This window comes from Helianthus annuus, chromosome 16 (assembly GCF_002127325.2).
Source record: "Helianthus annuus cultivar XRQ/B chromosome 16, HanXRQr2.0-SUNRISE, whole genome shotgun sequence".
Taxonomy (NCBI): domain Eukaryota; kingdom Viridiplantae; phylum Streptophyta; class Magnoliopsida; order Asterales; family Asteraceae; genus Helianthus; species Helianthus annuus.
The window spans coordinates 144,348,735-144,376,421 of record NC_035448.2 but is presented as its reverse complement, the minus strand read 5'-3'; the positions used below and the strand labels follow the sequence as shown (position 1 = coordinate 144,376,421).

Genomic DNA, 27,687 nt, shown 5'->3' with positions numbered 1-27,687 from the left:
ATTTGGTAGAATGATAGGATTCATGAGTGATGATTTAACGTACATTATTTTCATAGGATCCATTTTAGCAAATTGGAATCCATTAATATTAGTAATTACCGGATTAAAAGTATACTAGATGTTTATTAATCGTGCTTAGGGTCTTGGGATTTATAATGAAGTCGTTCAGAGGTATAAATTAACATGTCGACATGTTTAAAATCCTACCATACATCTTTAATTAAATCCGGGTTTACAATACTTTGTCATAAGTGACACGTGTCGTTTATTTATTGGACACAAATTTTTGAGGTGTTACACTAATCTAGGAGGTGTAAGTTTTACTTACTTTGCATCCGATCATGCTTTCCGCGTCTTTGGCCCACTTGACTTATTCCTTTTCAGGCTCCCACCTAGCTTTGTCAAGAGTCGAACTATAACAAACAATATCCAAAAAATGGTTAGATTAGTCATCAAATCATCAATACAATGACTATCACACTTATGGACTTTTTATACCATATTTCACCTTCAGTTCTATTATAGGTCTGTTTGAATTTCAAAAAGTCAAACCGCAAATTGACATATTTATTCACTAACAAGTTTAGTAGAACTCATTTAGACATTTTATCAAACACTTGGTGGGCATCATTTTTAGCCCACCATTTTAGCTAAATTTACTAACCAACATTGCCATGTTTCTTTCAATCTCAACAAGTTCATTCATCCCAACATCTAAACTATTCAAGTTCTTCACACAAACTAGTAAACATGGTGTTTATAACACTATTACTACCTTAATTTCATCATATCATCAAAACTCATTTCAAGTCGTGTATGAACACTTAATCAATCATTAAATTGTTCACGTATTTTACTCATACAAGCAAGTGTGTTACTTATGAACATCAAAACATCATCAATTTCATCATACTAACAATAATTTTGAACTTAAGGTTATCACCTTCAAGTTCCTCTTCACATGAAATTCACCAAATCAAGTTATACAACATATCTCATGCTTGATAAGCGTAGATGATCGCGAATTTAAGATCATGCATCAATTATATGTTGAATCCTTATTTGATTTTGGCATTTTCTTGAGATTTTTGGGTAAGTCTTCTCCTTTTCTATCTATGTACGGCTCACACACATGTGTGTGTTTTAATTTCTTTTCCATTTTATATTTCACCTTTTATACTTAACTAATTTTAGTCTCTTAGGTTTGGTTAGTATTTGTTTGTCTAAAAACTCATTTATCTCTTAATATTTAACTCCACATCCAATAAGTTAGATAATTTAGTTATTTTTATCTCATGGCATACACAAAAATGTACTAGTTAATAAACTTGGGGTTTGAGCGTTACCGGGGACAACTGGCACGTTTTAAATTTTAAGTCTCGATAGCCCGAGCCTTTTAAGACTTTAATTGCTAAGAGCATTTATTTATCATTTATTTAACATTAGGTTTATTTGATTAAATCCTAATATTTATCGTGTTCACTTTTACCATTAATGATATTTTACCCGTTCATCACAATTAACTTGGTTTAATTACCAAACCTGTTTTAGGGGTGTTATTCCGAGCCAGATTTTTGCCTATAAAATACATTAAAAAATTATTTTAAGAGGAGCGCCCATCCAACCATCCAAACCAAATCTTGGATCCGGCCTGGTTGTAAATTTGTAATGATATAGGTCAAGTGTGCACAAGTATGAATGATGAGAGACATGAAACTCTGACCCGTCCAATTTATTTTTATTTAATTATTTGGATTGCTCATTTATTTTTATATTTCTTTAATATTGTTTATTTGCGCTAAAAACCTAGTGAAATAACTCATTTAGTTTTATATGATCGGGTGGTTCTGCTGATGAGACGATAATACTCCAGTGATCCGTCAGTAATTCAAATTTTTTGTTCAAAAAAAAAAGTTTTATATTTCTTTAATATTGTTTTATTGACATCGTCATCCCATTTGCCGCATAAAATAATAAGGGCTCTCACTATTCTTACATCTCTACATTTTATTCTCACACTCTTTTTTATTTTGTTAGGCTCTCACTCTTCTCATATTTTTACATTTTATTCTCACACCTTTTTTTTACTCTATCTCTCTCTATATATATCTAATTATATATAAAGAAGAAAGCTGTATGAATATTAACCCCCAATAATAATTAGACCCGTTGATTTGTTTCACTTTTATAATTCTCTTATATTTTAACCTGTTGATCAAAATATATTTCATTCCAATAATTTAGGCAATTTACATAAGGATAGCATGTAGACGAGCAACAAACTGCGCCGTCATCCCTTTCTGAATAGAAAAACCTAATCTACTAAAAACAAAGTCTCGCCCCTGAGAGGTCGAAACATGCCAGTCGACCCGTTTAGTTTTTTAATATGTTTTATTATAGTATTTTCTTACTCACACACTTTGAAAAGTAAAGCTACAATTGAAAAAACTACTCGTTCAATTATATAACGCTTTTACATTAAAAAATTAAGATTCAAAAAATCAACACTTCAGAAAGATATATTAACTTACGTAGAAGCTAGCAGGATTATATTTAAACTAGGTTAGAACCCCGTGTATTACACGGGTTAAATAAATGTAATTTTATATATTAAATAATAAAAAGTTAAATTTTTATGAAACTCACATATTGTAGGGTTAAATAAATGTAATTTTATATATCAAATAATAAAAAAAGTTATATCTTTGAAAACCATGTGTATTACACAGATTAAATAAATGTAATTTTGTATACTAAATACTAAAAACGTCGTATCTTTAAAAAACCTGTGTATAATCGGGTTGAATAAATCTACCAAATGACAAAAAAATTACATCCTTAAAAACCTCGTATATTACACGTGTTGAATAGATCTAAAAAACAGTTATATCTTTAAAAACTATGTGTATTACACAATTTAAATTTGAGAATAATATTTTATTAAAGTATGATAAGCTTTAATATTAATTTATTATTTATTTATTTATTTAATATAAGATAAGTATATATATGAGGATGCCTTCAATGAATGATATGTATCCAAAACTTGGTTTCTTTTAGAAAGTCAACGTTTCTAATAACGACATTTAGTTGCTCGTAATACGCCATTAAAACCTTCTTTATGGGTTTATCTCTGTTAACCTTGAAATAACACCTATGGTTATGCTAAAGAGTAAAAACAAAAAGTTAAACTATGCATATTAGTAAAGTTTATGAAAAAAAATAGCTCATATATTTTATGGTTATTAATAACGTAAATGTCAATTTTGTGCTTATTAGATTTGATTAAATATTATCAATAATAAGAATTTGTATTAAATTAGATTTTAGATTTGATTAAATATTATTAATAATAAGAATATGTATTAGATTAGATTAAGTATTATTATTATGATTATTATTATTATTATTAATTTTAATGAATTGAATGAGAGAATAACAAGTGTCTCTAAAGTGGTTTCTTTTATTATATAGTATAGATGCTTATTCTAAATACACCCTCTAATTACTACTAATTACACCCTCTATAAAAACATCACATCAATTAATAAAAAATTTTACTTTGTTTTTAGTCTATTTTGTCTTTTAGTTAACAACTTTTGTTAAGTTTTTAGCTTTTTTGTCGTTTAGATGTCTTTTTTTTAATATTTATTTAGTGATTATTATTATTATTATTATTATTATTATAACTAATTATTTATCCAATTACATTTAAAGTAGTAACAAAAACTATAAAAAAATAAGTGCATTCTTACAAAATTATATCATTAAACATTTTACATACCGAGCTTTAATCTACAACATAATATGTAGCAGGTTGTGCTATCCAAAAATTATACATATTTTGACGTGATTCAAATATATTCTCCCAGTCAGCCGCATCATTTTCTCCCAATCATTTTCTCTCAGTTCACGCATGGACTGATATAACCAACATAATCATTATGGTCCCTTAATAAACTTTGTGTAGCAGTACCAGTACCAGTATCCACTACCAAATGCTCATCTCTAAATAAGTTAGTGCTTCTTTGTTAGAACAATATTAGTTAAATGACTTCTGAGTTGTAAAACAAGTAAAATGATAACAAGTAACAAGTAAAATGATAACAAGGGTAATATCATCGTATGAAAACAAAGATATATACAGTGATTCGAGTGAACATTCATTAATTCATCTTGTATACATACATTCTTTCATTATTTAATCAAAAGTTTCTAATGTGAAGGAGATCATTACTTGATAAAATGTTCACCTACAATTAAACTTGATAAAATGAGGATTTTACTACCGGGTATGAGTATGGGATCACCAATACTATAATCTATGAGATATAGGTTATAACATTAACACATTATATATCTCCACTAAAAGTAAGATATGAAATTTTAACGATACGTATCTATGGCATTATATACTTGGACACATAAAAAAAATTACCCGCGGCAACGTACAGACATTCCCACTAGTTATATATAAAATTTGTTTTTCATTTCTCTTTTATAACAATTAATTTCACCTAAAATATGGTTTTTTTTAATAACTTATTAACATTTTACTTTTAAAAAATATGAAAAGACAGCCTTGTTTTATTATTTTTGAACATTCAGATAAGTTTTATTAAAAACTCAGTTCGTTCAAAAAAAATTTTAATAAATATTTTTTTATTCAGATAATTTTTTCTAAAATAATAATAATAATAATAATAATAATAATAAATGATTACTACTAGTAAATAATAATAATAATAATAATTAAAAAGACAACAAAAAGACAAAAAAACAATAAAATATGGATTTGTGATATAATGATATGATGTTTTTATAGAGGGGGGGGGGGGTTGTAGTTAGTAATTAGGGGGGGCGTATTTAGTAGCACTCTATTTAAATCAGAGAAAGCTAGACGAGCTAGAAAAAGAATAACACTTAAGAACACATAACCTGGGTTACCAGTTTACCTTTAGATTTACTTTTACATGACCTAAAAGTAATAAACCAAAAAACATCAACATATTCATACGACAAACAAGAATAAACAGTTTTCCTCAGCTGTCAAACCTAAATTCCGTTATCTAAAGCCCTAAGGTCTTGGGGTATATTTTAACTTTTTCTAGGCCAGAGGGTGTGGCTTAACGACACCCCACCACCTCAGCCACTATAGCGCCCCAGGGCGCTATCGTCCACACCGCCACAATTAAGGGGGGGGGGGCGCCATGGCCCTTCCGCCAGCACGTTAACGAGCAAAATTGAGGGGGCCACCTCTTTTCAACCAATAATATATATTTTTTTAATTTTGTTTAATATAGGGCTTTAAACCATACCGTGCAAGTTAACGATAAAGCCCATCTCTTACGTGGTGCATACGTGGCTCTGACGTGACATTATAAAGCCTGTAGGGGCTTTAAACCACACCCCTCAGTCTTAACACCACCTAGGTGTCACATCACTTACTTTTCTCTATTTCACTTTACCTCACATCAAGGAAATGGTTTAATCCCCTTAACTTTATTCATTTAATGGTTTGAGTGTAAAAACTTTTAATGGTTTGGGTATAAAAAAGAAAAACAAATTAAAATAGTCTCTTAACATCATATTAACATATAATCCTTTTAACACCCCTTAACACAAGAAAGAATTAGTTTGCAATACTCTTTAACATGTTATGTCATCATTAACGTATTAGATGTTAAGATATACTCCATGCCCTAATATTATTCTTGATGATGTTCCCAAATTTTAGCAATTTTTAATTATTTCTTTCTCTTATCAAAACAAGTAAATTTTCGATTCGACAAATTTTGGCACTTATGTCACTTTCAGTTATTTAAAATACCTTTTCAAATATCATGTTACCCTATAATCGAATTTTCCTCGAACATGTTCTTCATTATTTTGTGCTAAACAAATCCTTCGCTGTATATGCATATCCGTACAAGTCAGCATACTTATTATAAGCGGCTCCAGAATAATCTGCACCCTTCATTTACAAGTCAACCAATCCACCATTTCCACCTTCATGTTCACCACCACATCTCCACCATGATCAACCACCACCTCCTCCTCCTCACCACCCTCCTCCTCCTCCTCCGATCCCCACCGTCCTCCGCCGTCGACTTCCTCTTCAACTCCTTCAACTCCACCTCCATCTCCCTCTACGGCAACGCCACCATCCAATACACCACTCTCACCCTCACCACCTCCACCCCTAGCCAAATCGGCCGTGCTCTTTACCCCAACAAAATACCCACCAAAAACCAATCATCCATTCTCCCTTTCTCCACCTCCTTCATCTTCTCCATGGCCCCATCTCGCAACGTTCTCCCGGGCCACGGTTTCGTCTTCATCTTCACTCCTGTCACCGGCATCAACGACACCAGTTCAGCCCAGAATCTCGGCCTGTTTAGCCGCACAGTTGATGGGAATTCATCCAATCACGTGTTTGGTATAGAATTCGATGTGTTTCGGAACGAAGAGTTTAGAGATATTAATGATAATCATGTTGGGATTGATCTCAACTCGTTGACTTCTGTTAATGCCTCTGAAGCTGGATACTATGATGATAATAATGATGATGGTGGTGTTAATGATGATGGGTTTAGGGTTGTGAAGCTTAATGATGGGAGAAACTATCAGGTGTGGGTGGATTATGATGGGTTTGTGATGAATGTGACTATGGCTCCTGTTGGTGTTAAGAAGCCCACCAGGTGTTTGATGGAAGTCCCCTTAGATCTTTCTGCTGTTTTTGAGGATGAGATGTATGTGGGCTTTACTGCTTCTACCGGGACTTTGACTCAGAGTCATAGGATTTTGGGTTGGAGTTTTAGTAACTCGAATTTTTCGTTTAGTGATGGTTTGGTTATCGAGGGGTTGCCTTCATTTGTGCTGCCTGGTGAGTCGGTTTTAAAGTCGACAGGGTTTGTTGTTGGGTTGAGTTTAGGGGTTTTGTTTGTGGTGGTGAGTTGTGGTGTGGGTGTGTTTGTTTGGGTTAGGAGGAAGAGGAGGTTGGCGAAAGCGAGAGCGGATATGGAGGATTGGGAGTTGGAGTATTGGCCGCATAGGATTCCGTTTCAAGAGATTTTATTGGCGACCAAGAGTTTTAGTGATGAGAATGTAATTGGGGTCGGCGGGAATGGGAAAGTTTATAAAGGGGTTATTGGAGGAACGGAGATCGCAGTGAAGCGGATTAATCATGATAATAATGATGGCGTTCGCGAGTTCTTGGCCGAGGTTTCGAGTCTTGGAAGGTTGAAACATAGAAACTTGGTTGGATTGAGAGGATGGTGTAAGAAAGAAAAGGGTAGTTTGATCTTGGTTTACGATTATATGGAAAATGGGAGTTTGGACAAGATGTTGTTTGATGGTAAAGATGATAACAAAATCTTGAATTTCGAAGATAGAATGAAGATCTTGAAAGATGTAGCGAACGGGATTTTATATCTACACGAAGGGTGGGAAGCGAAGGTGTTGCATAGAGACATCAAGTCAAGTAATGTGTTACTCGACAAACAAATGAATGCAAAGTTAGGTGATTTCGGGTTAGCCCGTATGCACCAACATGGTCAAGTGGCTACGACAACTCGGGTGGTAGGAACCGCAGGGTACCTAGCACCCGAGGTGATCAAGACAGGCCGAGCCTCAACACAAACGGATATTTTCAGTTTTGGGATTTTAATTCTTGAAGTTATATGCGGAAAACGACCAATAAAGGAAGGAGACATCCCTTTGGTCAATTGGGTAACCGAACTAATGCAAAAGGACAAACTTTTTGACGCTATAGACGAGAGGCTAATGGCTAAGGATGCGCTCGACCATGAGGAGGTCGAATGGGTGCTACACTTGGGACTATTGTGCGCGCATCCGGACGCAAAAATGAGGCCATCAATGAGACAAATTGTAAAGGCTTTAGAAGGGAAGAACAAGAATGAAGTGGATGAAGGTGAAGGTGAAGGTGATGAAGATGATATGAAAGTTTACTTGTTAGAAAGGATGAAATCTAAAAATTTATGGTCAAAATATGCTCAAATGCTAAGTTCAGGATCATCATTCTATTCACATCCAACATTTGGGGAAATGAGAAATGGGATTTCTTCTTCCATGTCCATTTCATCATCTGATATTGTAGAGGGTAGATAGATGAGTTTGTAAATGTATAGAAATACAACACTTGAAAAACATTTGATTTTTTGTATGGTTTTGTGATATGGGAATTGATTTGTTGTGTTATTTATTATTATTATTATTATTATTATTATTTTCTATAGATTGGTTTGTTTAGACATGGGTATGATGTATGAATGTAACAATTTCTTGGGGTTTATTTGTAAATATGAGTTACAGTATGCAATTGTTTGTGTTTGGTGAAATCATAATCGACTATAACCGATACCTAGGGGTGTAAACGAGCCGGGCCGAGCCCGAGCTCGATCAGGCTCGAGCTCGGCTCGTTAGGTTTTTATGAAGCTCGGGCTCGAGCTCGGCTCGGTTCGAGCCTACTTCTTTGAGCTCGAGCTTGGCTCGCGAGTAAAACCAAAAGCTCGAGCTCGGCTCGAACTATTTTGAGAACAACCTTAAATGAGCTAAAAGCTCGGCTCGAGCTCACTTCAACATCGCTTAAACGAGCCAAAGCTCGGCTCTAGCTCGTCTCATCAATGTTATCATCATTATTAACATAATATATATAAAAAAATTAAAATTTTGTTTGGGCTCGTTTAGGCTCGTGAGCCTAAACAAGCTTTGTATTTCAGGCTCGAGCTCGGGCTCGATAACAAAACGAGCTCTATTTCAGGCTCGAGCTCGGGCTCGGCTCGTTCGAGCTTTTAACCGAGCCGATCACGAGTAGCTCTCGAGCCTCTGGGCTTGTTTACACCCCTACCACCCTCTTGGTTATAAGGCAGGGGCGGATCCAGGGGTGTTTTGAGGGTTCCTAGGAACCCTCTCTGTTCGGAAAAAAATTAGTGGAAACATTGTATGATTTAAAAAAAATCGTGAGAATTGATGAAAATCTACCGGAAGGAACCCGATGGAAAAAGTTCATGAATTCGCCGACACTATTATAAGGTCATCTTGATATTACATTAACTAACTTCTGATTCAACCCCGTGTCACTAAATGAAGTGCAGAATTTTATAATAATAAGACTATAAAAATAAATAATAATTGGAGATGTTAGACCATCCGGTATGGTTTCAAAGGGACCATCCACCACGTGGGATAGGCCTAAAGGGGATGGACTTATGGTGTGGGAGATGAACCCCTTTATATATATGTATGTATGTAGAGGTGTGTGTGTGGGAGAGTGGGTCGTCGCCAGCGTCGGAATTTGGACGGAGGAGACGGATCAGGGGGTGGGGCGATGGGGCAGTGAGCAAGGATGGGCCGGGAGGACGAGCCCCATACCATCGGCCTTAGTATACTCCCTAAGATTTTGAAATTGATTAAAAAAAGTTTATTGTAATTTGCTACCTTGAAAGATATAAACGAAATATGAAAAATGTAATCGAGGTTTGGTTTGTTTAGTCAAACATTTGATGAATGTGATCGAGGTTTTGTTTGTTTAGTCAAACATTTGATGCTAACTAAAAGAGTTATAGTTTGAACAAAAGTGATGGGTTGGATTTTTCTTTGGTTGGAGGCAGGCAACTAATGGAAGAAAAATCAAAGCCGTGTTAGTTAAGCTTGTGTTGGATATCTCAAAGGTTAAAACAATTCATTATTACATTATTAGTTGTTCATCATTATTTCATATATGTATTTAATTTTCTTTGCTTGTTATAATTGTTATTGTATTTTTAATAGTGCAACTTTCTGTCTTAGATTACTGGTGTGAAAATAATGGAATTTTTAAATCATAAAAAAGCTTATTGAACTCCAAATCATTAGGTTGGAACCTTGGATGAAGGCTAAGGGTGAGAGGGGCAATTCCCTCTTAGGGGAGTCCCCTCTCTTACGCACACCTAATCAGGTTATGCCACGTCAACTTCCCTCTTAAACTTCTCTCACACCCCAATTTGATGGCGGCACTCCTCTCTTAGGGGACTTGTTTTTTTATTTTTTTTGTTTTTTTATTTGTTGTAAGAGTGAATTGCAAGTTTTGTCCTTTATCTTTAGGCCATTTTGCAAGTTTTGTCCTTTATGTTTAAATTTGACGAGTTTTGTCCTTTATGTTTAAAAATCAAGCACGTTTTACCCTTTGGGCCTTAAAAATCAAGCACGTTTTGTCCTTTATGTTTAAAAATCAAGCACGTTTTGTCCTTTATGTTTAAAAAATCAAGCACATTTTGTCCTTAAAAATCAAGCACGTTTTGCCCCAAAGGGTAAAACTGCTTGATTTTCAAACATAAAGGACAAAACTCGTCAAATTTAAACATAAAGGACAAAACTTGCAAAATGGCCTAAAGATAAAGGACAAAACTTGCAATTCACTCTTGTTGTAATTATGCATGTTTATAAATTAATAAAAGACATTTCATTAAATTAAAAATAAAAATTACATTCAAACTAGAAAAATAAAAATTACATTCAAACTAGAAAAATAAAAATTACATTCAAACTAGAAAAATATAAAAACAAACTACTCGTCGTCGGAACTCACTTCAAGGTGAGGTAGATCTAAACGTCCGAGATGCTCAACGAGATCGTGTTTTAGTCTCCAATGCGTTTCTTCGTCAATGAGCTCGCTATAAGTTGTATCATCGAAGACGGGTTCGACTGGAGGATCTTGAATGTGTACCGGTGCTATCGCCCTTCCGTCGTCTTTTATAATCATGTTATGTAAAATAATGCACGTATACACGATGGACCTTATCTTTTTCACCGTTTTGGAACGCATTGGACGATTTAGTATTCCCCACTTCGCCTTTAACACACCAAACGCCCGTTCCACATCTTTTCTTGCGGCCTCGTGTTGCCTCTTGAACTTTTTTTCATTCGGGATGTGAGGATATGGAAAAGACTTCACAAACACGGACCAGCTAGGGTAGATCCCATCAGTAAGATAATACCCGCGTTTGTATAAGTGGTCGTTCACTTGAAATGGACAATTTGGCGCCGTTCCGTTTCATTGAGTAAGAAATAATGGAGATTGTTGGAGCACGTTGATGTCGTTTTGTGAACCCGTCGGGCCACAAAAAGCATGCCAAACCCACAAATCTTGAGACGCCACCGCCTCTAACATAACTGTCGGGTATTGATGATCGCCTCTCATATATTGTCCACGCAATTCTGTGGGGCACATTCTCCAGACGAAGTGTGTACAATCCAGACTACCCAACATACCAGGTAGGTGATGTCTCTCCTCATGAGCCTGATACAATAGCGCAACGTCGTGGCTCGTTGGTCTACGTAAGAATTCACCGGCGTACATTGTACAGACCGTCTCGCAGAAATATTCAAGGCACTCACGAGATGTCCTTTCAGCCATATTTAAATACTCGTCGTTTTCGTCTGGTGGGTTACCGGTTGCAAGTTGTTTAATCGCAGAAGTAACCTTTTGCAACGGCGTGAAACTTTTCTTCATTCTCCCGTCCAAGCCTTCTTGAAACCACTCGTTATTCGCTTCCACGTCACTAACAATTTTTAGGAACAAAGACTTGGACATACGAAACCTCTGACGAAAAATATCGGCATTAAATTTTGGATTTTCGACAAGATAATCGGCCATGAGTGTTTCGTGGCCTCCCACACGATCTCGACGGACAATTTTTTTTTACTAGACGATGCCGTATCTAGTAGCTCCGCTTGTTGGATGAGATTTTGGAAGAATATTAAACTACCATCGCTTGACGATGAATCTTCATCGTCGGGAAAGTCAGATAGGGGAGAAAAAAAGGGGAACTTGGAATCCATTTTGTGTTGTATTTGATAGTTTTTAAAGTGAGTTTGAGAATAGGTGTGGTAAAAAATTAGATTAAGTTGGTTATTTATATTGTAAAATTGATTTTTTTTTAAATGACCGTTGCCCAATGTATACATCATCGATCCTTGTGCTTCTTGTGCGGTGACTCCTCCCCGACCCCCCTCCCCGATTTGCCTCACCGCAGAGATGACGACGGTGTTCCCACTCGGAGAATTGGGTCATCGATCCCCCTCCCCGCTGGTGCCTCAAATACCCTAAATTTCCTTGAGGTTAAATGGGAGCCCATGGTTCATTGGTCAACACTGTTAATTTGTAATTAATTATCAAATAATATATTATCCAATCATATAATATATTATCCGTGCAGCCTTATAGAAGAGGTGCATCTAACCAAGGCATGAGTAGGGGCCATCTTAGAGATCACCCATTCTTTGTGGATGTGACACCCACCCATACTTTTTTTGTAGTCAAAACTACTCTTGGGGGTTATGTCGTATTGTGAATATTGTTTAGTTATGTGACTTTATAGTCTCAAAGGAATTTGGAAAGCATGGTTGTTCCCAGTCCCACCCTAATTACTAAATATGTGTTATATTAATATGTGTTATATTGTATACTTAATGTGTCGTGTTGATTGGTAAGTCATAAGTATACATGAGTTTTACTTCGATTTTGGTATGCGACTGTCACTACGCCTTTCTTCGACAAGACTTTACGGTTATAAAACCCGCATTCCATTCGTAAGATGCTATGTTTTAAACTTTAAATCAATGGATGTAGATAGGAAGTGAAGGCATTCACCTAAGCTTGATGTTAAATATTAGGCAAAAGTTGGTTGGATGAAATGTCCCATGTTGAGAGTGGCACAAGCAAGATGGATAAACCTTACAAATGGCTAAAAATACTTCTATTTTCCGCGAGTCATCATTTTCTTTCTTAGTGGGTATTAATTGTCTGTTTGACTGGACCCATTAATCCGATTTATGTCTTAGATGTCGGCCTTTGTTTTTAAAACTTCATAAATTAAATATTATGTTTTTCTTAATTTCTTTTCACATGATTTGTCTTTTAAAACTTCATAACTTAAATATTATGTTTTTCTTAATTTCTTTTCACATGATTTGTCTAATTTTGTTCATATTGTTCCCATGTTAGAATACTTAATGATTTCATATAGACTATAGTGTTATAACTTGAATAAAGGTGTGTATTACACCAATATGGCTATTGATAAACGGTTTGTAATTTTACTGATCTAAGTTATATATTATTAATAAACTTATAAGTACTTGTACATCTTATTTAAAACTTTATTAGTAATTATTGTCTAAATTCAAATAATAAATTTTATATTTTTAAGCTGGTATGATTGGGTTAAATTTTCAATAGAGTAAATTGCAATTTTACCTACTGGGATTATATGTGATTGGCACCCTTACCCTCTAATACGAAAATTTTGCTGTCTGACCCTCCGACGTTGTCTATTTCCCTCAACATTACCCCTTGGTCTTTGTTTCCGTTAGTTTGGAACGTTATCTTTAGACGGTTAAAGGGCAAGCTGATAATTTCACCCCTAATGGTTACTTACATCCCTTTGTATTTCACATTTCCTCAATCTGAAACCCTTAAGTTAACCTAGTTCTCAAGATCATCAATTTCTGTAGATGGCGATCTTGCACATTTGAACAATTACGAGCGGAATCCAAGTTGTTAGCAGTATGGATCTTCGATTACGGAAGATTAGAGCTGAAGATCAGTATTTCGAACCAGACGAGATGTACCGTAAGTGACATACAAGCTTACAGGTCTTAGTTAGGTAAAAAATGAACCTTTTGCTGTGTTAATCTGATGTTGATGTTTGTTTACAGGTGACACTCAGAGACAATTTACATTAAGGGTACACCATGGAGGTAATTTTGTAGAAAAACCAAATAGGGAATACTTAGATGGAAAGATCAACTACATTGATTATGTAGATTTTCGTGCATTGACTATGGATGTTTTAGAGGAGATGATTAAGAAAATAGGTTATGATGATGGTATCTTATTCTACATTCATTACAAGGAACCTTACATGTCTTTGAATTTTGGTCTTAGGACATTAAAATGTGATGTTGATTTAGAAGCTATGTTTGATCATGTGCGTCAAGGAGTCCACCTTATAGACATGTATGTTGAACACCGGAGGTCAACAATCTTGATGGAGTCGTATCAAGATCAAGCAGGGCCATGTAGAGAAATTGTTCCAGCATCAGTTTTAGTCCACAATGCAAATGAAAATTAGAATGAAATTGAGGAAGAAAGTGAAGATCAGAATGAAGTGGATGAAGAAAATGATCCTGATTATAAGTATGTTGAGGAAGATAATATGGTTTATGAAATAGAAGTCGATATGCAGAGGTTTAGGGCTAATGTAGAATTTACTAGTGAAGAACTGGATCGTTCAAGTGATGGGGATCATGATGATGAGAGAAATGTTGAAGGTCATCTTCCTGTAGACCTGGAGGACTTTGAAAGTGGGTCTGATGACAATACAACATTTAGAGATAGGGTTGCCAAAAAGATAAGGAGGAAAAGGAAGGTTGCTGTCAAAGAGAGGGGTGCAGATGATGTACCCTTCTATGTTGGTCAGCTTATCGATGACAAAAGTAAGATGAATGAGATGGTGAGAAACTATGCTCTTAAGGCTAGGAGGGATGTCTTTATCCTAAAAAATGAGTTGTTAAGGTATAGATTAGTGTGTTTTGGTAGTAATCCACCACTACTTAGTGTTGCAAAAAAAGGAGACAAGGAGAGGCAAAATAGTAAAATCAATGAGGTAGGGCAAAAATACAGGCACATTAAAAGGCATACAAAGCCTACCTGCCCTTGGGCAGTTCACATCTCAAGGAAGACGACTAAGGAGAAATGGTGTGTGAAGACAGTTCATAATCATCATAACTGTTTGATAACGAGGGACGTATCATTGTATACAATGAGTTCGATTGCCAGGGAGATCCAACCTATGATTGAAAGCAATCCAGAGATGCCAATTCAAGCAATTCAAACTTAACTTCTTAGGAAGAATCAACTAGAAATATCACTACATAAGGTGTTCAGAGCTAAGTGGATAGTAACTACCAGGATAATTGGTGATTACCAAGAGCAGTGTGGTCTTCTAAGGTCGTACTGTGATGAAATTCTTAAAGCCAACCCAGGTAGTACGATTAAGATAGATGTGGAGCCATGTGGGGACCCTAGTAGTCCTACAAGGCAGTTTCGCATGATATATGTTTGTTTTGCATATATGATGAGAGCATTTAAAATGATTGGAAGACCACTACTTGTCACACCCCAACCGATGGCGGAATCATCGGGGCGTGACACTGAGCGAAACAGATTGTCCAGAAGTTTCCACAACAACTATTATTACAAATTCAGTTAAGTGATACGTCCCATACCGTATCCCAAATAAATAAACAAGTTATCATAGAATACAACTAAACAAACAGCACTGTTTCGACAACTCAGATTCAATTTATTACAAACCAAATGTTTAAAGTACTGCCCAGAGTCATTAAGACTCGTCCGGACAAGTAATGCCATAGATGCTTGATCGAACAACTCCAACGGCTCCATGGCTATAGTTTATTCGCTTCTAGAGACCCCTAGGTAGGCTACGACCTACAACTGCTAGATGGGCTCTAAAGCTTTATTATTGCCCCGCTTTCCTAGCAAGTAAGCATCCTAATTACCTATCACATACGTTAAAATAAAGTCAATACATAAAATGTAAAGGTGAGCACACAAGTTTGATAATAGCATATAGAGTTCGAATAATTTACGCATAACCAGGCACGTACACAGATATCGACATGGGACCATCGGTACCAACGACTGCGGGTTGACCGTCCGAGACGGTTCGCAATACATGATTACCACCGTAATCCATGCACGTATTTGTCCTTAACAACCCCCGTGTGAACGGGTGCTGAGTCCAAACTATAGTACTATGTTGCTAAGGCAGGTAGATAGCATTCCACGTGTAAACATAATAAACAGCATTCATTTAGTCAAGTAGCACATGCAAATGGTCAGCGTTCAAATAGTTTGTGTTTGATTGTGATTTGATAGGTAACGTATGTAACACCCAAAAGTGCTAAAGCAAAAAGGGTTCGAGTATACTCATAGTGATTGATTGTGGATTGAAGGGAGCGCTGAGAGTATGGTTAGCCTGAATAGTTCGATAGCATAACGATAAGTAACGCGGAAAAGTAAACAAGTATGGATGGATCGAATGGGCTGGTCGATCGAACGACAGGTTAGATCGGACGACCTGTTCGATCGGCTAGTATATCCGGTTGGACAGTCCTGTTCGATCGGCCGGTTGGCTCGATCGGCTGGACCATTCGAGTGGATTGTTTCTTCCTCTGGTGTGTTTGTGTTAGAGGATTTGAACTTTGGAAGTTTTTGTTGCAGTATTTGAGAACACTGAAGTGTTCCTACCTTTCAAGTCGGTCGATCGAGCGGTTCGCTCGATCGGCTAGCTCACTCGATCGGCTAGCTCACTCGATCGGCTAGGAGTTTCAGGATTAGTCCTCAACTGAATGTCACTCGATCGAATAGTCTGTTCGATCGGCTGGCATTCCTTACTACGAACAAGTCGTGAAAACGATTAAGTGTTGAAGCATAGTATCTCATGATCCGAACAGTAATGTTTACCCATCGAGTGACCCATTCGATTGAACATTACTTCGTCAATACTATACTTCAAAAGTTCGGAAGTGTGGGACCATGTGCTAACCGATCGGCTGGCCCGGTCGATCGGCTGGCATGTCCGATCGGTTGGGCTGTTCGAACAGCCTAGCCGTTTGGCCAGCATTTCAGACCTGGTCGGCCTTTCGTCTAACACTTGGTTGTTTGTTTATTTGTCATTCTTTCAAGGCATCTTGACAACGTGTTGAACTATGATAACCTTCGTTCCTACCTGTTCCCTTGGCTCGAACAGGAATCACCCAAGTCCGGCCGGTTGAACGGTTCGGAATGTCGGTTTAGAGTTTAACCGATATCGGGTTAGCCTTGTATATAGAATCCGAATCTTGAACCTCTTACTGTTAGAATGATTGGTTAGTCGGTTCAAGCTCCGTTTCTATTGATTTGAAAGCATTGAGTGTAAAAGAGTTGAAAGAAAGTTGGAAATCCTTCTTTCAATCCTTCACATCATGAAAATGTTTAGATCTATGGTGGATCTTAACTTGTTTATGTGGAAATCGGTTAGATCTAAGCTAATCATAGTGGAATGAGGCCAAAACATGATGTTCTTCAAGAACACCATGATGACATCACCCAAGAACACTTAGATCTTAGTGATTTCACGGTTAGAATCCAAGTTTTGAAAGATAGAAAGGTGTAGAATCAAGTAATGATCGAAAACGTACAGGATTTAGAGTGAGAACTTACCGGGATTGAGAGAAATCTGAGAAAAGGTGAAGAAGATAGCTGGTTCGGTCAGAGCTTTCCAAAAATGGAAAGTATGATAGTGACAACCCTATTTATAGGCTTCCAAAAGAGGAAAGTGGCAGCTGATCGGCTAGGAGATCCGATCGAGTGGGCTGCTCGATCGCTGGCAAGGTGCTAGCCGATCGGCTGGCCTGTTCGATCAGGATGTTTCCCGTTCGATCCACCACGCACTTCGAGTATTTTGTGACGTTTTTCGACGTTTCGATTTCGACGTATGATGATATGATTTCGATAGAGTTCCTAGTCAAATTACTTTTAATCCCAACCACTATATCTAACATACAATCTTCTATAAGTCACGTTTCGATGTCGGTTTCGATTGAGTTCGATTGTTTTTCGAGTTTCGATTCGATTTTCGATTGATTTGCTTGAATACCACACCAAACATAAAGTAAGCACGCACAAGTAACACATAAGGCACACATGCACGTATAACAATACCACAATTCAATAATTCAATAATTCGAGTCTCGAGTTTGATTGATTGTTAGATTGGTTTGATTACTGATTAGGTTAACTTTATCGCATTGTTACTTCCTATCATTCACAGTCGTAGATCGGTCCGCATTAAAACTCGTTCGATTACTTCGATTCTTGCTGATTACAACACTTACTCCACATAATACAACTAAAACACAAAATCGACTATCTACAGTCAAAGAAAGTCAAAGTTGACTTGGACTTTGACTTTGACTTTGACATTCGAAAATACGGGGTGTTACAGCCTCCCCTTGTTTAGGGAATTTCGTCCCGAAATTAGGCTCGAAGGCTACACGACACCGTGATTTACCAATTTGATGCTTCAGATCTATTTATTTAAACAACTGCGGGTACTTGGCCTTCATGTCGCTTTCGAGTTCCCAAGTGAACTCCGCACCTCGTTTGCCTTCCCATCGGACTTTCACGATCGGGATGCGAGAGCGCCTGAGCTGCTTGGTTTGGTGATCCATGATTTCGACAGGCTTTTCCACGAAGTGTAACGTTTCGTTGACCTGAAGATCGTCGAGTGGTACGATTAGATCATGATCAGCAAGGCATTTTCGGAGGTTAGAGACGTGGAAGGTCGGGTGGACGTTACTGAGTTCCTCCGGTAGTTCGAGTCTGTAGGCGACTTTTCTGATTCTTTCCAGAATCCTAAAAGGTCCAACATATCGAGGCGCGAGTTTCCCTTTCTTGCCGAATCGGACTACACCCTTCCAAGGTGATACCTTTAGGAGTACGTAGTCACCAACTTCAAATTCAAGGGGCTTGCGTCTTCTATCGGCGTAACTTTTCTGTCTGTTCCGAGCTTTTACCAAGTTGTCTCTTATCTGGTGGATTTTGTCAGTCGTTTCTTGTAGAATCTCGGGACCGGTTAGTTGCGAGTGACCGATCTCGTGCCACACTGTAACAACTGTCACTAAAATCCCTAATTAGGATGGTAATTAGCTATTAAGGAAACCCTAATTGAGAAACCCAAGTGATTCTACACAAACCCTAAAATTTTCAGAATTTTCAGAATCAGGATCAGGGCCCCTAAAACTCAGAGGGGGATAAACCCTAGCCAACGATTATCTTCATAATTATCTGTAAAAATCGAATTTTAGGAAACTGACAACACAGCAAGCCTACATGCACGAAGGGCTACTCTATGAAAGTAGGGTGGTCACTCGCGTAGCGCGACGCCTATAGGGGTACCCCCTCGCGCTACGCGACGGTGTTAAATTTCCAGTATAAATAGAGGAGTTTGGCACTTGATTTCCTGCGTTGGTTCGGCGGTAAAATTCAATTTGTACACCCAGATATCGTCAAAATACTACAAAAAACCCACATAATCTTGAAATTCTGCCGCAATAACAGGGTAATTACTCGATCGCTATTACGATTCAGTTTCCGGAATCAATACATTCAAAGAATGTCTAAGTGCCGCCCACATTGGGCTATGCTTTGTCGTTTGTCGGTAATCCGATAAATGAGTTGAAGCATTGTACTTTGTCGTTGTCGATAATTCGATAATGAGTTGAAGTACTATACTTTGTCGTTTGTCATTTTGATAAATGAGTTGAAGTATTGCACTTGGTCATTTATTGCGAGTATTTGATCTCGGGAAATTATCGTAACTGTTGTATTGATCACTAATCTTGTTTTGTGTGCATTATTGTTAAATTAGAAATAATCAAGGCTAATCAGTAGGCTTATACACTGCTCGTTAAATCTGCAATGTGAGTCATTCCTCTTTTGTAAACTCTTTTCTCACAGTTTGTGAGTCATTCTTCTTTTTATCAACTGTTTTACAATACTCCAAATTATTTTCAAAGTGTTATAATTACAGGGACTAAGTCGTGGATATCTTGATTTATTGGTTAGTGGGGTATTGTGCACATTACTATTTCTCCCAGTTAGGTTCATTGACCTACTAGGGAGAAACGTCACTATTAGAGTTCATTGACCTAATAGTGGTATGACCATCGTCACCATTGTGACAGAAAGCCAGATAAAAATAAGATATGAACCATTGTAATCGCTCTTATGCTGTAATTTATAACTATGGGTCATTTCCTAAAAACTGAATGAACTCACTCAGTATTTCCCCGCTGACAAAACCTTTTTCAAACATGTTTCAGGTAATCTGTTGTGAGCAAAGAAAAGTGCCAGAAAGCACTACCAGCTTAGAAAAGTGGCTCAGTGTAAATAAATAAAGGAACATGTTTTAAAAAAAATAAAGATTTCCATGGAAATCACATTATTGTAAATTACTGGGTTTTATCCCTAAATTATGTAACGAGCAGTTTTAATACTAAAGATACTGTTTTAAAAAGACTTCCGCTGTCGCCTAAATTAAAATACCGCAGGATTTCTGTCCCGCGGCTCCTGAAACGGGTCAAACCGGGTCGGGGGCCGTGACAGAAATAAGGTGGTATCAGAGCCAGGTTCTCAAGCCACTGATTTAAGCCAATTAAGTATTTAGAAAATACTTAATTTCCATTAATTGCTATTTTGTGATTATTTGTTTATTTATCTGACTAATTGTGTACAGTATGAGCAGATCTTTATATGCTAGTCAATGTAGTAAGTCATGCAAATTCTTAAATAATTTGACTCAAGTATTAGTACCTTTATTATCTACAATCTAGAAGTCTTATCAAGAAAATCATAAAATTTTCAAATAAAACCTTGTATGATGTAAATTTCAATAGTACCCAGTAGGAACTAATATTTAAAAAGTTTTCTATAAATTGTATAAATTCTGACTATGTCTATTTTTGTTAAACAGCATGAGTAACTTGTCTGAGGCCCTTCAGAATTTAAATCTCTATCCAGTAAGAGTAGAAGTTTCCAGAGATTTCAATAGGTATATACTAGATATAGAAGAACCTATAGAATTCGATGCTTTACCTCTCGAGAAACCCAAGCCCAAGGAAATAGAAATTGGGGAAAGTTCTAGGCAAATTGAAAAGTTACCATCTCAGGAAGAGTTAGATTCTATAATGGCAAGCCATAATACTATTAAGCCTGTTAATGAAAATATTTTTAATCGCTATCTCGAAACACAACTACCAATGAACTTAGAACCATCTATTCCAAACCCTTCAATCCACTCGCAAATAAACGAATGGTTAATTAATGAAATACAGTTACAAAACCATCCCTATAAGCTTTTTCCTCAAGTTCCATCTAGAACCTTTACCAAATCCACCAATAAGTAATAAGAATATAACTGAACTCCGCCACTTTGACCAAAAACTAATAAATGTTGGGAATAGGATCCAAGAGATTGGGAAACAGATCTCCTGGAAATATGATAAGAGGAAACATAGTTACTAGAAAATCGTTGACAAAAGGATAGGGGATTTATGAAACCATTATTGTGTAATAGTAATAGTAAAATCAGTATGTGTAAGATAAATAATAAAACGGTTGTATATAGAAGCATGAAATTTTAGAAAATTTATAAATTTTGTTCGTATACGTGATTATGTACAATTAAGTATGATATTGAGATTATTTCTTGTATACTAATTATTTATCTATAAATTAGTTATCAAATGGAAAACGCTAATAATGAACCAGTTAATGATTCTGAGCAACAACCGGGGGATCAATATATGACTAGGCAGGATATAGAAAATATCGTTGCTCAAGGGATAGCCAACACTATTCCAACAATGATAGCTCAAGGGATAGCCAACGCTATTCCAGCCATCGTTGCTGCTGTTAAAAATCCAATAGAACCACAACAACTCGTTCCTAGCAAACGTATTTCTGAAGATAACTTCAGTAATAGCGTAAACGGAGGCAATAATCATGTTAATCATGACAATGAACCACAACCAGCGCCGTTCCCTAAGAAAATGAAAGTTGCAACGCCTGGTTGCACTTACAAGGAATTTCTTGCTTGTAAACCATCTGAGTTTGCAGGCAATGAAGGAGCAACTGCGGCACTACGTTGGTTAGAGAAAACTGAGGCAGTAATTGCCATAAGTAAATGTGCTCAGGATGATCAGGTCATGTACGCGTCAAATCTTTTTAAAGAAGGAGCGCTAGAATGGTGGAATACGGTGTTACAATCAAAAGGAAGAAGAATGGCGTATGCTATGAACTGGGAAGAATTTAAAAGCTTGGTAGAAAGAAAATTCTGTCCCGAATATGAAAAGGAACAAATGACAAACAAATTTTTAACCCACCGAATGGTTGATGTAGATTGTCGAAAGTATACTACGACATTCTTCGAATATGCTCGAGTAGTACCAACCCTGGCTTCGCCAGAGCCAGTACTTATTTCTCGATATATTTGGGGATTGATTTCTGAAATCCGTAACATCGTCAAGGCTGCGAAACCTCGCACGATTGATGATGCGGTGGATTTAGCCAATACTCTGACTGACGAACTAGTACGGACAAGAGAAGAAAATAGAAGGAAGGAAGTAGCCCAAAAGATTACCCAGGTAATCCGTTCGGATAACCATAACGATTTTAAGAAAGGAGGGAATGGGTAATCTTCTACTAGTTCATTTTGCAATTTTTGCAAAAGAAAGCATTTTGGAAGATGCAAAGGATACTGCAATTTTTGCAAAATTCCGGGGCATCAGGAAGAAGACTGCAGAAGGAAGAAATTTTCAGTTTGTTACAACTGTGGAGAAACTGGACATCTTAGGCCAAATTGTCCAAAACTGAACAAACCATCTGACACTAAAGCCAAACTTGCAGAAGAAGCAAAAAGGAATGCAAGAGCCTTTCAATTGACTGCTCAGGAAACAGATCTCATTCCAGATGTAATAGCCGGTACGTCCTAGGTTACAACGTTTACACAAAAAGTATTAACTGACTCTGATGCACACCAAAGTTCTATAAATACTTCATTCTATTAAACTCTTAACTTAGACAAATCTTTACAGTCAAAACATGCAAAAAGGAAAATATAACTCTCAGGTCATATAATTCTTCGCTAACCTAATTCCTATGAAATTAGCCAAGTTTAATGTTGTGTTAGAAATAGATTGGTTAGTAGCCAACCCTACTCGAATTCTCTGTGATAAGAACTTTATAGAAAATCCAGGTAACTGCCGGAGAAGTATTTATGATTATAGGAAATAAACCACGTAAGGTCACATGATGAATCATGAAGATATTCACTTAGATCCTGCTAAGATAGCAATGGAAGAGTTCGCAATCTTTAAATGGAAAGTAGGTATTTTGTAAATTTAGCCGGATACTATAGGCAATTTATTAAGAATTCTTTTAGATAGATACATCCTTAACTAAGTTAACACAGTTAATTCTAAATAAGAACCCTCTAGCATAAATTAATAAATATTCCAATCCTAGCCTTACCAGAAGGAACATAAGATTTTAAAGTATACGGTAAATGCTTCAAAGTTAAAAATTTGGATGTATGGTAATGCGACACAAAAAGGTAATTGTGTATGCATCAAGGCAATTGCAAAAGCACGAAGAAAGCCTTACCACTTGTAAGCTTAAAAATTAGAAACCACAAGTTATCCTTAAGATTTTGAAACATTATCTAAGCAAGCTTACTATCCATATAGGTCATAAGAATTTAAGATACATATTTGAGCAACAAGAATTAAACATGAGAAAAAGGAAATCCTCGGTGATTACGACTGTGATATTTAGTATCACGAAGGAAAGGCTGAAGACGGGTAGAAGAATTATACAAATAATAAACAAAAGTCGTCGAAGTTCGAGTTGGAGACAAAATGCTATTGAAAGTATTTCTTTGGAAAGGAATTTATAAATTCGGTAAGAGAAGAAGCTAAGTCTCTTATACGTAGGACCATTACCAGTAATCCAATGCATAGAACCAGTAGCTTATCCTTTACAACTACCAGAAGAATTAGCTAGAGTACATGATATGTTTCATATATCCAATCTCAAGAAATGTCTATCAGACGAATCCCTGGTAAGTACCTCTTCAAGATATAGAGGTAAATGAAAAGCTAAAATTCATAGAGAAACCCCTACAAATAGAAGATCGGAAGATTAAGTTTTTCAAAACACAAACGACTAGTGCTAGTGAAAGTCAAATAGGAATCCAGGAGAGGACCAGAGTACACTTGGGAACTGGAATCAGAGATGAACTGAAAATACCCTCATCTATTTCAGTAAATCTCGAGGACGAGATTTTTCTTAAGGTGGGGAGGATGTAACAACTGTCACTAAAATCCCTAATTAGGATGGTAATTAGCTATTAAGGAAACCCTAATTGAGAAACCCAAGTGATTCTACACAAACCCTAAAATTTTCAGAATTTTCAGAATCAGGATCAGGGCCCCTAAAACTCAGAGGGGGATAAACCCTAGCCAACGATTATCTTCATAATTATCTGTAAAAATCGAATTTTAGGAAACTGACAACACAGCAAGCCTACATGCACGAAGGGCTACTCTATGAAAGTAGGGTGGTCACTCGCGTAGCGCGACGCCTATAGGGGTACCCCCTCGCGCTACGCGACGGTGTCAAATTTCCAGTATAAATAGAGGAGTTTGGCACTTGATTTCCTGCGTTGGTTCGACGGTAAAATTCAATTTGTACACCCAGATATCATCAAAATACTACAAAAAACCCACATAATCTCGAAATTCTGCCGCAATAACAGGGTAATTACTCGATCGCTATTACGATTCAGTTTCCGGAATCAATACATTCAAAGAATGTCTAAGTGCCGCCCACATTGGGCTATGCTTTGTCGTTTGTCGGTAATCCGATAAATGAGTTGAAGCATTGTACTTTGTCGTATGACCTAATAGTGGTATGACCATCGTCACCATTGTGACTTGTCACCATTGTGACAGAAAGCCAGATAAAAATAAGATATGAACCATTGTAATCGCTCTTATGCTGTAATTTATAACTATGGGTCATTTCCTAAAAACTGAATGAACTCACTCAGTATTTCCCCGCTGACAAAACCTTTTTCAAACATGTTTCAGGTAATCTGTTGTGAGCAAAGAAAAGTGCCAGAAAGCACTACCAGCTTAGAAAAGTGGCTCAGTGTAAATAAATAAAGGAACATGTTTTAAAAAAATAAAGATTTCCATGGAAATCATATTATTGTAAATTACTGGGTTTTATCCCTAAATTATGTAACGAGCAGTTTTAATACTAAAGATACTGTTTTAAAAAGACTTCCGCTGTCGCCTAAATTAAAATACCGCAGGATTTCTGTCCCGCGGCTCCTGAAACGGGTCAAACCGGGTCGGGGGCCGTGACACACACAATAGGCGATCGGCATCTTCTACCATACAAAGCCTCGAAAGGTGCCATTTGGATGCTGGCATGATAGCTGTTATTGTACGAGAATTCCACCAACGACAGGTGTTTGTTCCAACTACCTCCAAAATCTATGACACACGCTCGGAGCATGTCTTCAAGAGTACGGATCGTTCTTTCAGTCTGTCCGTCGGTTTGAGGGTGGAATGCGGTACTCAGATTAAGCGACGTACCAAGGGCTGCTTGAAACGTTTCCCACAATCGCGAAGTGAACCGAGCGTCGCGATCTGAAATGAAATCACGAGGCGTACCATGATTACGAATGATCTCGTCGGTGTAGATTTGAGCTAGTCGTTCCACCTTGTAGTCCTCTCGTATAGGCAAATAGTGGGCTAACTTCGTCAGACGATCCACTATGACCCAAATACTGTCGTGACCTGATGGCGTGGGCGGGAGCTTCGTTATGAAATCCATAGCTATACTCTCCCACTTCCATATAGGTATCGGCGGTTGTTCGAGTAAACCAGAAGGTCTTTGATGTTCAGCATTGACTCTTGCACAAGTTAAACAGCTTCCAACGTACAGAGCGATATCGCGTTTCATACCCGGCCACCAGTACTTATAACGAAGGTCCTGGTACATCTTGTCTGCACCGGGATGAATAGAATACCGGGATTTGTGGGCTTCGTTCATGATAATCTTTCGCAAATCAGTCCGCTTAGGGATCCAAATTCGGTCCAGATAATAGAATATCCCATCTGGTTTGCTTACTAACTGAGCTCCATCGTGATAGATCCTTTCTTTCTTCAATGTACGCTCGTTAAAGCAAGCATGCTGCGCTTCTCGGATGAGGGTTTCGAGGTTGTGCTGGGCTTGAATGTTTCGGGTACTGAGCACGTAACTCTTTCTGCTGAGAGCGTCAGCAACCACATTCGCCTTGCCTGGGTGATAACGAATCTCACAGTCGTAATCGTTGAGAAGTTCTACCCATCGGCGTTGACGCATATTAAGCTCTCTCTGATTAAAGATGTGTTGTAAACTCCTGTGATCAGTGTAGATTGTACACTTAGTGCCATACAGGTAGTGTCGCCAAATCTTCAATGCAAAGACAACCGCGCCTAGCTCGAGGTCATGGGTTGTATAGTTCTTCTCGTGGATCTTGAGCTGACGAGATGCGTAGGCTATAACCTTGTCTCGCTGCATGAGAACACAGCCGAGACCAAGGTTAGAAGCATCACAGTAGACAATGAAGTTGTCGCTTCCGTCGGGCAGTGTAAGAATCGGTGCGTTGCACAGCATATGCTTGAGGGTTTGAAAGGCAGTTTCTTGTGCGTTTCCCCACACAAAAGGCTTGTCCTTATGGGTAAGAGCGGTAAGCGGCACATCGATCTTGGAGAATCCTTCGATGAATCGTCGATAATAGCCCGCTAGTCCGAGAAAAGAACGAACTTCAGACGGGTTCTTAGGCGTACTCCAGCTTTTGACGGCTTCAATCTTCGCAGGATCGACATGGATACCCCGACTATTCACTATGTGACCCAGAAATTGAACCTCCTCCAACCAGAATTTGCACTTGGAGAACTTGGCATAGAGTTGGTTTCCCTGAAGTAACTCGAGAACCAAACGTAGATGTTGCGCGTGTTCGGCCTTCGATTTGGAATAAATCAAGACATCGTCGATGAACACGATGACGAAATGGTCAAGGTATGGCTTACACACGCGATTCATCAGATCCATGAAAACCGCGGGTGCGTTGGTTAAACCAAAGGGCATAACAACAAATTCGTAATGGCCATAACGGGTTTGAAAAGCGGTCTTAGGAATGTCTTCCTCCTGAATCCGTAGCTGATGATATCCTTAACGCAGATCGATCTTAGAAAAACATGCTGCACCTTGTAGCTGATCAAACAAATTATCAATTCGGGGCAAAGGGTATCGGTTCTTGATGGTTAGCTTATTCAATTCCTGATAGTCGATGCACACCCGAAACGACCCGTCCTTCTTTTTGACAAAAAGGACTGGCGCGCCCCAAGGAGAGGTGCTTGGGCGAATAAAGCCTTTTTCGAGTAATTCCTGGAGTTGATTCGAGTGTTCCCGCATTTCGGATGGTGCGAGTCGATATGGGGCTTTGGCAACGGGGTTAGCTCCAGGAATGAGGTCGATGCGAAAGTCGATATCACGACTTGGTGGTAGTCCGGGAAGATCGTCAGGGAACACCTGAGGAAATTCACGAACCACTGGAACATCTTTAACTTCAACTTTCTTTTTCTTTCCCTTCTCCGCTACTACGATGTTGGCCAAGAAGGCTCGGTATTCCTTGCGGAGGTACTTGCTGGCTTGAATACACGACATAAGCCTGAGGCCTTTCGACGTTGTTTCCCCGTATACACATAGGAGATCACCATTCGCGAGCGAGAATTGAATCATATTTTCAAAGCACACAACTTCAGCATGGTTTTCACGAAGAAAGTCCATGCCTATTATAACGTCAAAACTTCCAAGTTGCATCGGAATAAGGTCGATCGGAAAGATGTGATTGTTGAGTTCGAGAGTACAATCACGGAGTACTGAGTTAACAGCAATAGTTCTCCCTGTAGCGACTTCGACTTCGAATGACGAGGATAGAT

At 37.6% G+C, this 27,687-nt stretch overlaps 1 protein-coding gene across 1 annotated transcript; it reads left to right on the top strand.

Moving 5' to 3' along the window:
* Window positions 1-5,886: 5,886 nt before the first annotated feature.
* Window positions 5,887-8,242, top strand: LOC110915621 (L-type lectin-domain containing receptor kinase VII.1). The gene has a single exon (XM_022160350.2). It carries the CDS (start codon window positions 5,917-5,919, stop codon window positions 8,128-8,130), a length of 2,214 nt encoding a protein of 737 aa, XP_022016042.1. The 5' UTR covers window positions 5,887-5,916; the 3' UTR covers window positions 8,131-8,242.
* The last annotated feature ends 19,445 nt before the right edge of the window (window positions 8,243-27,687 follow it).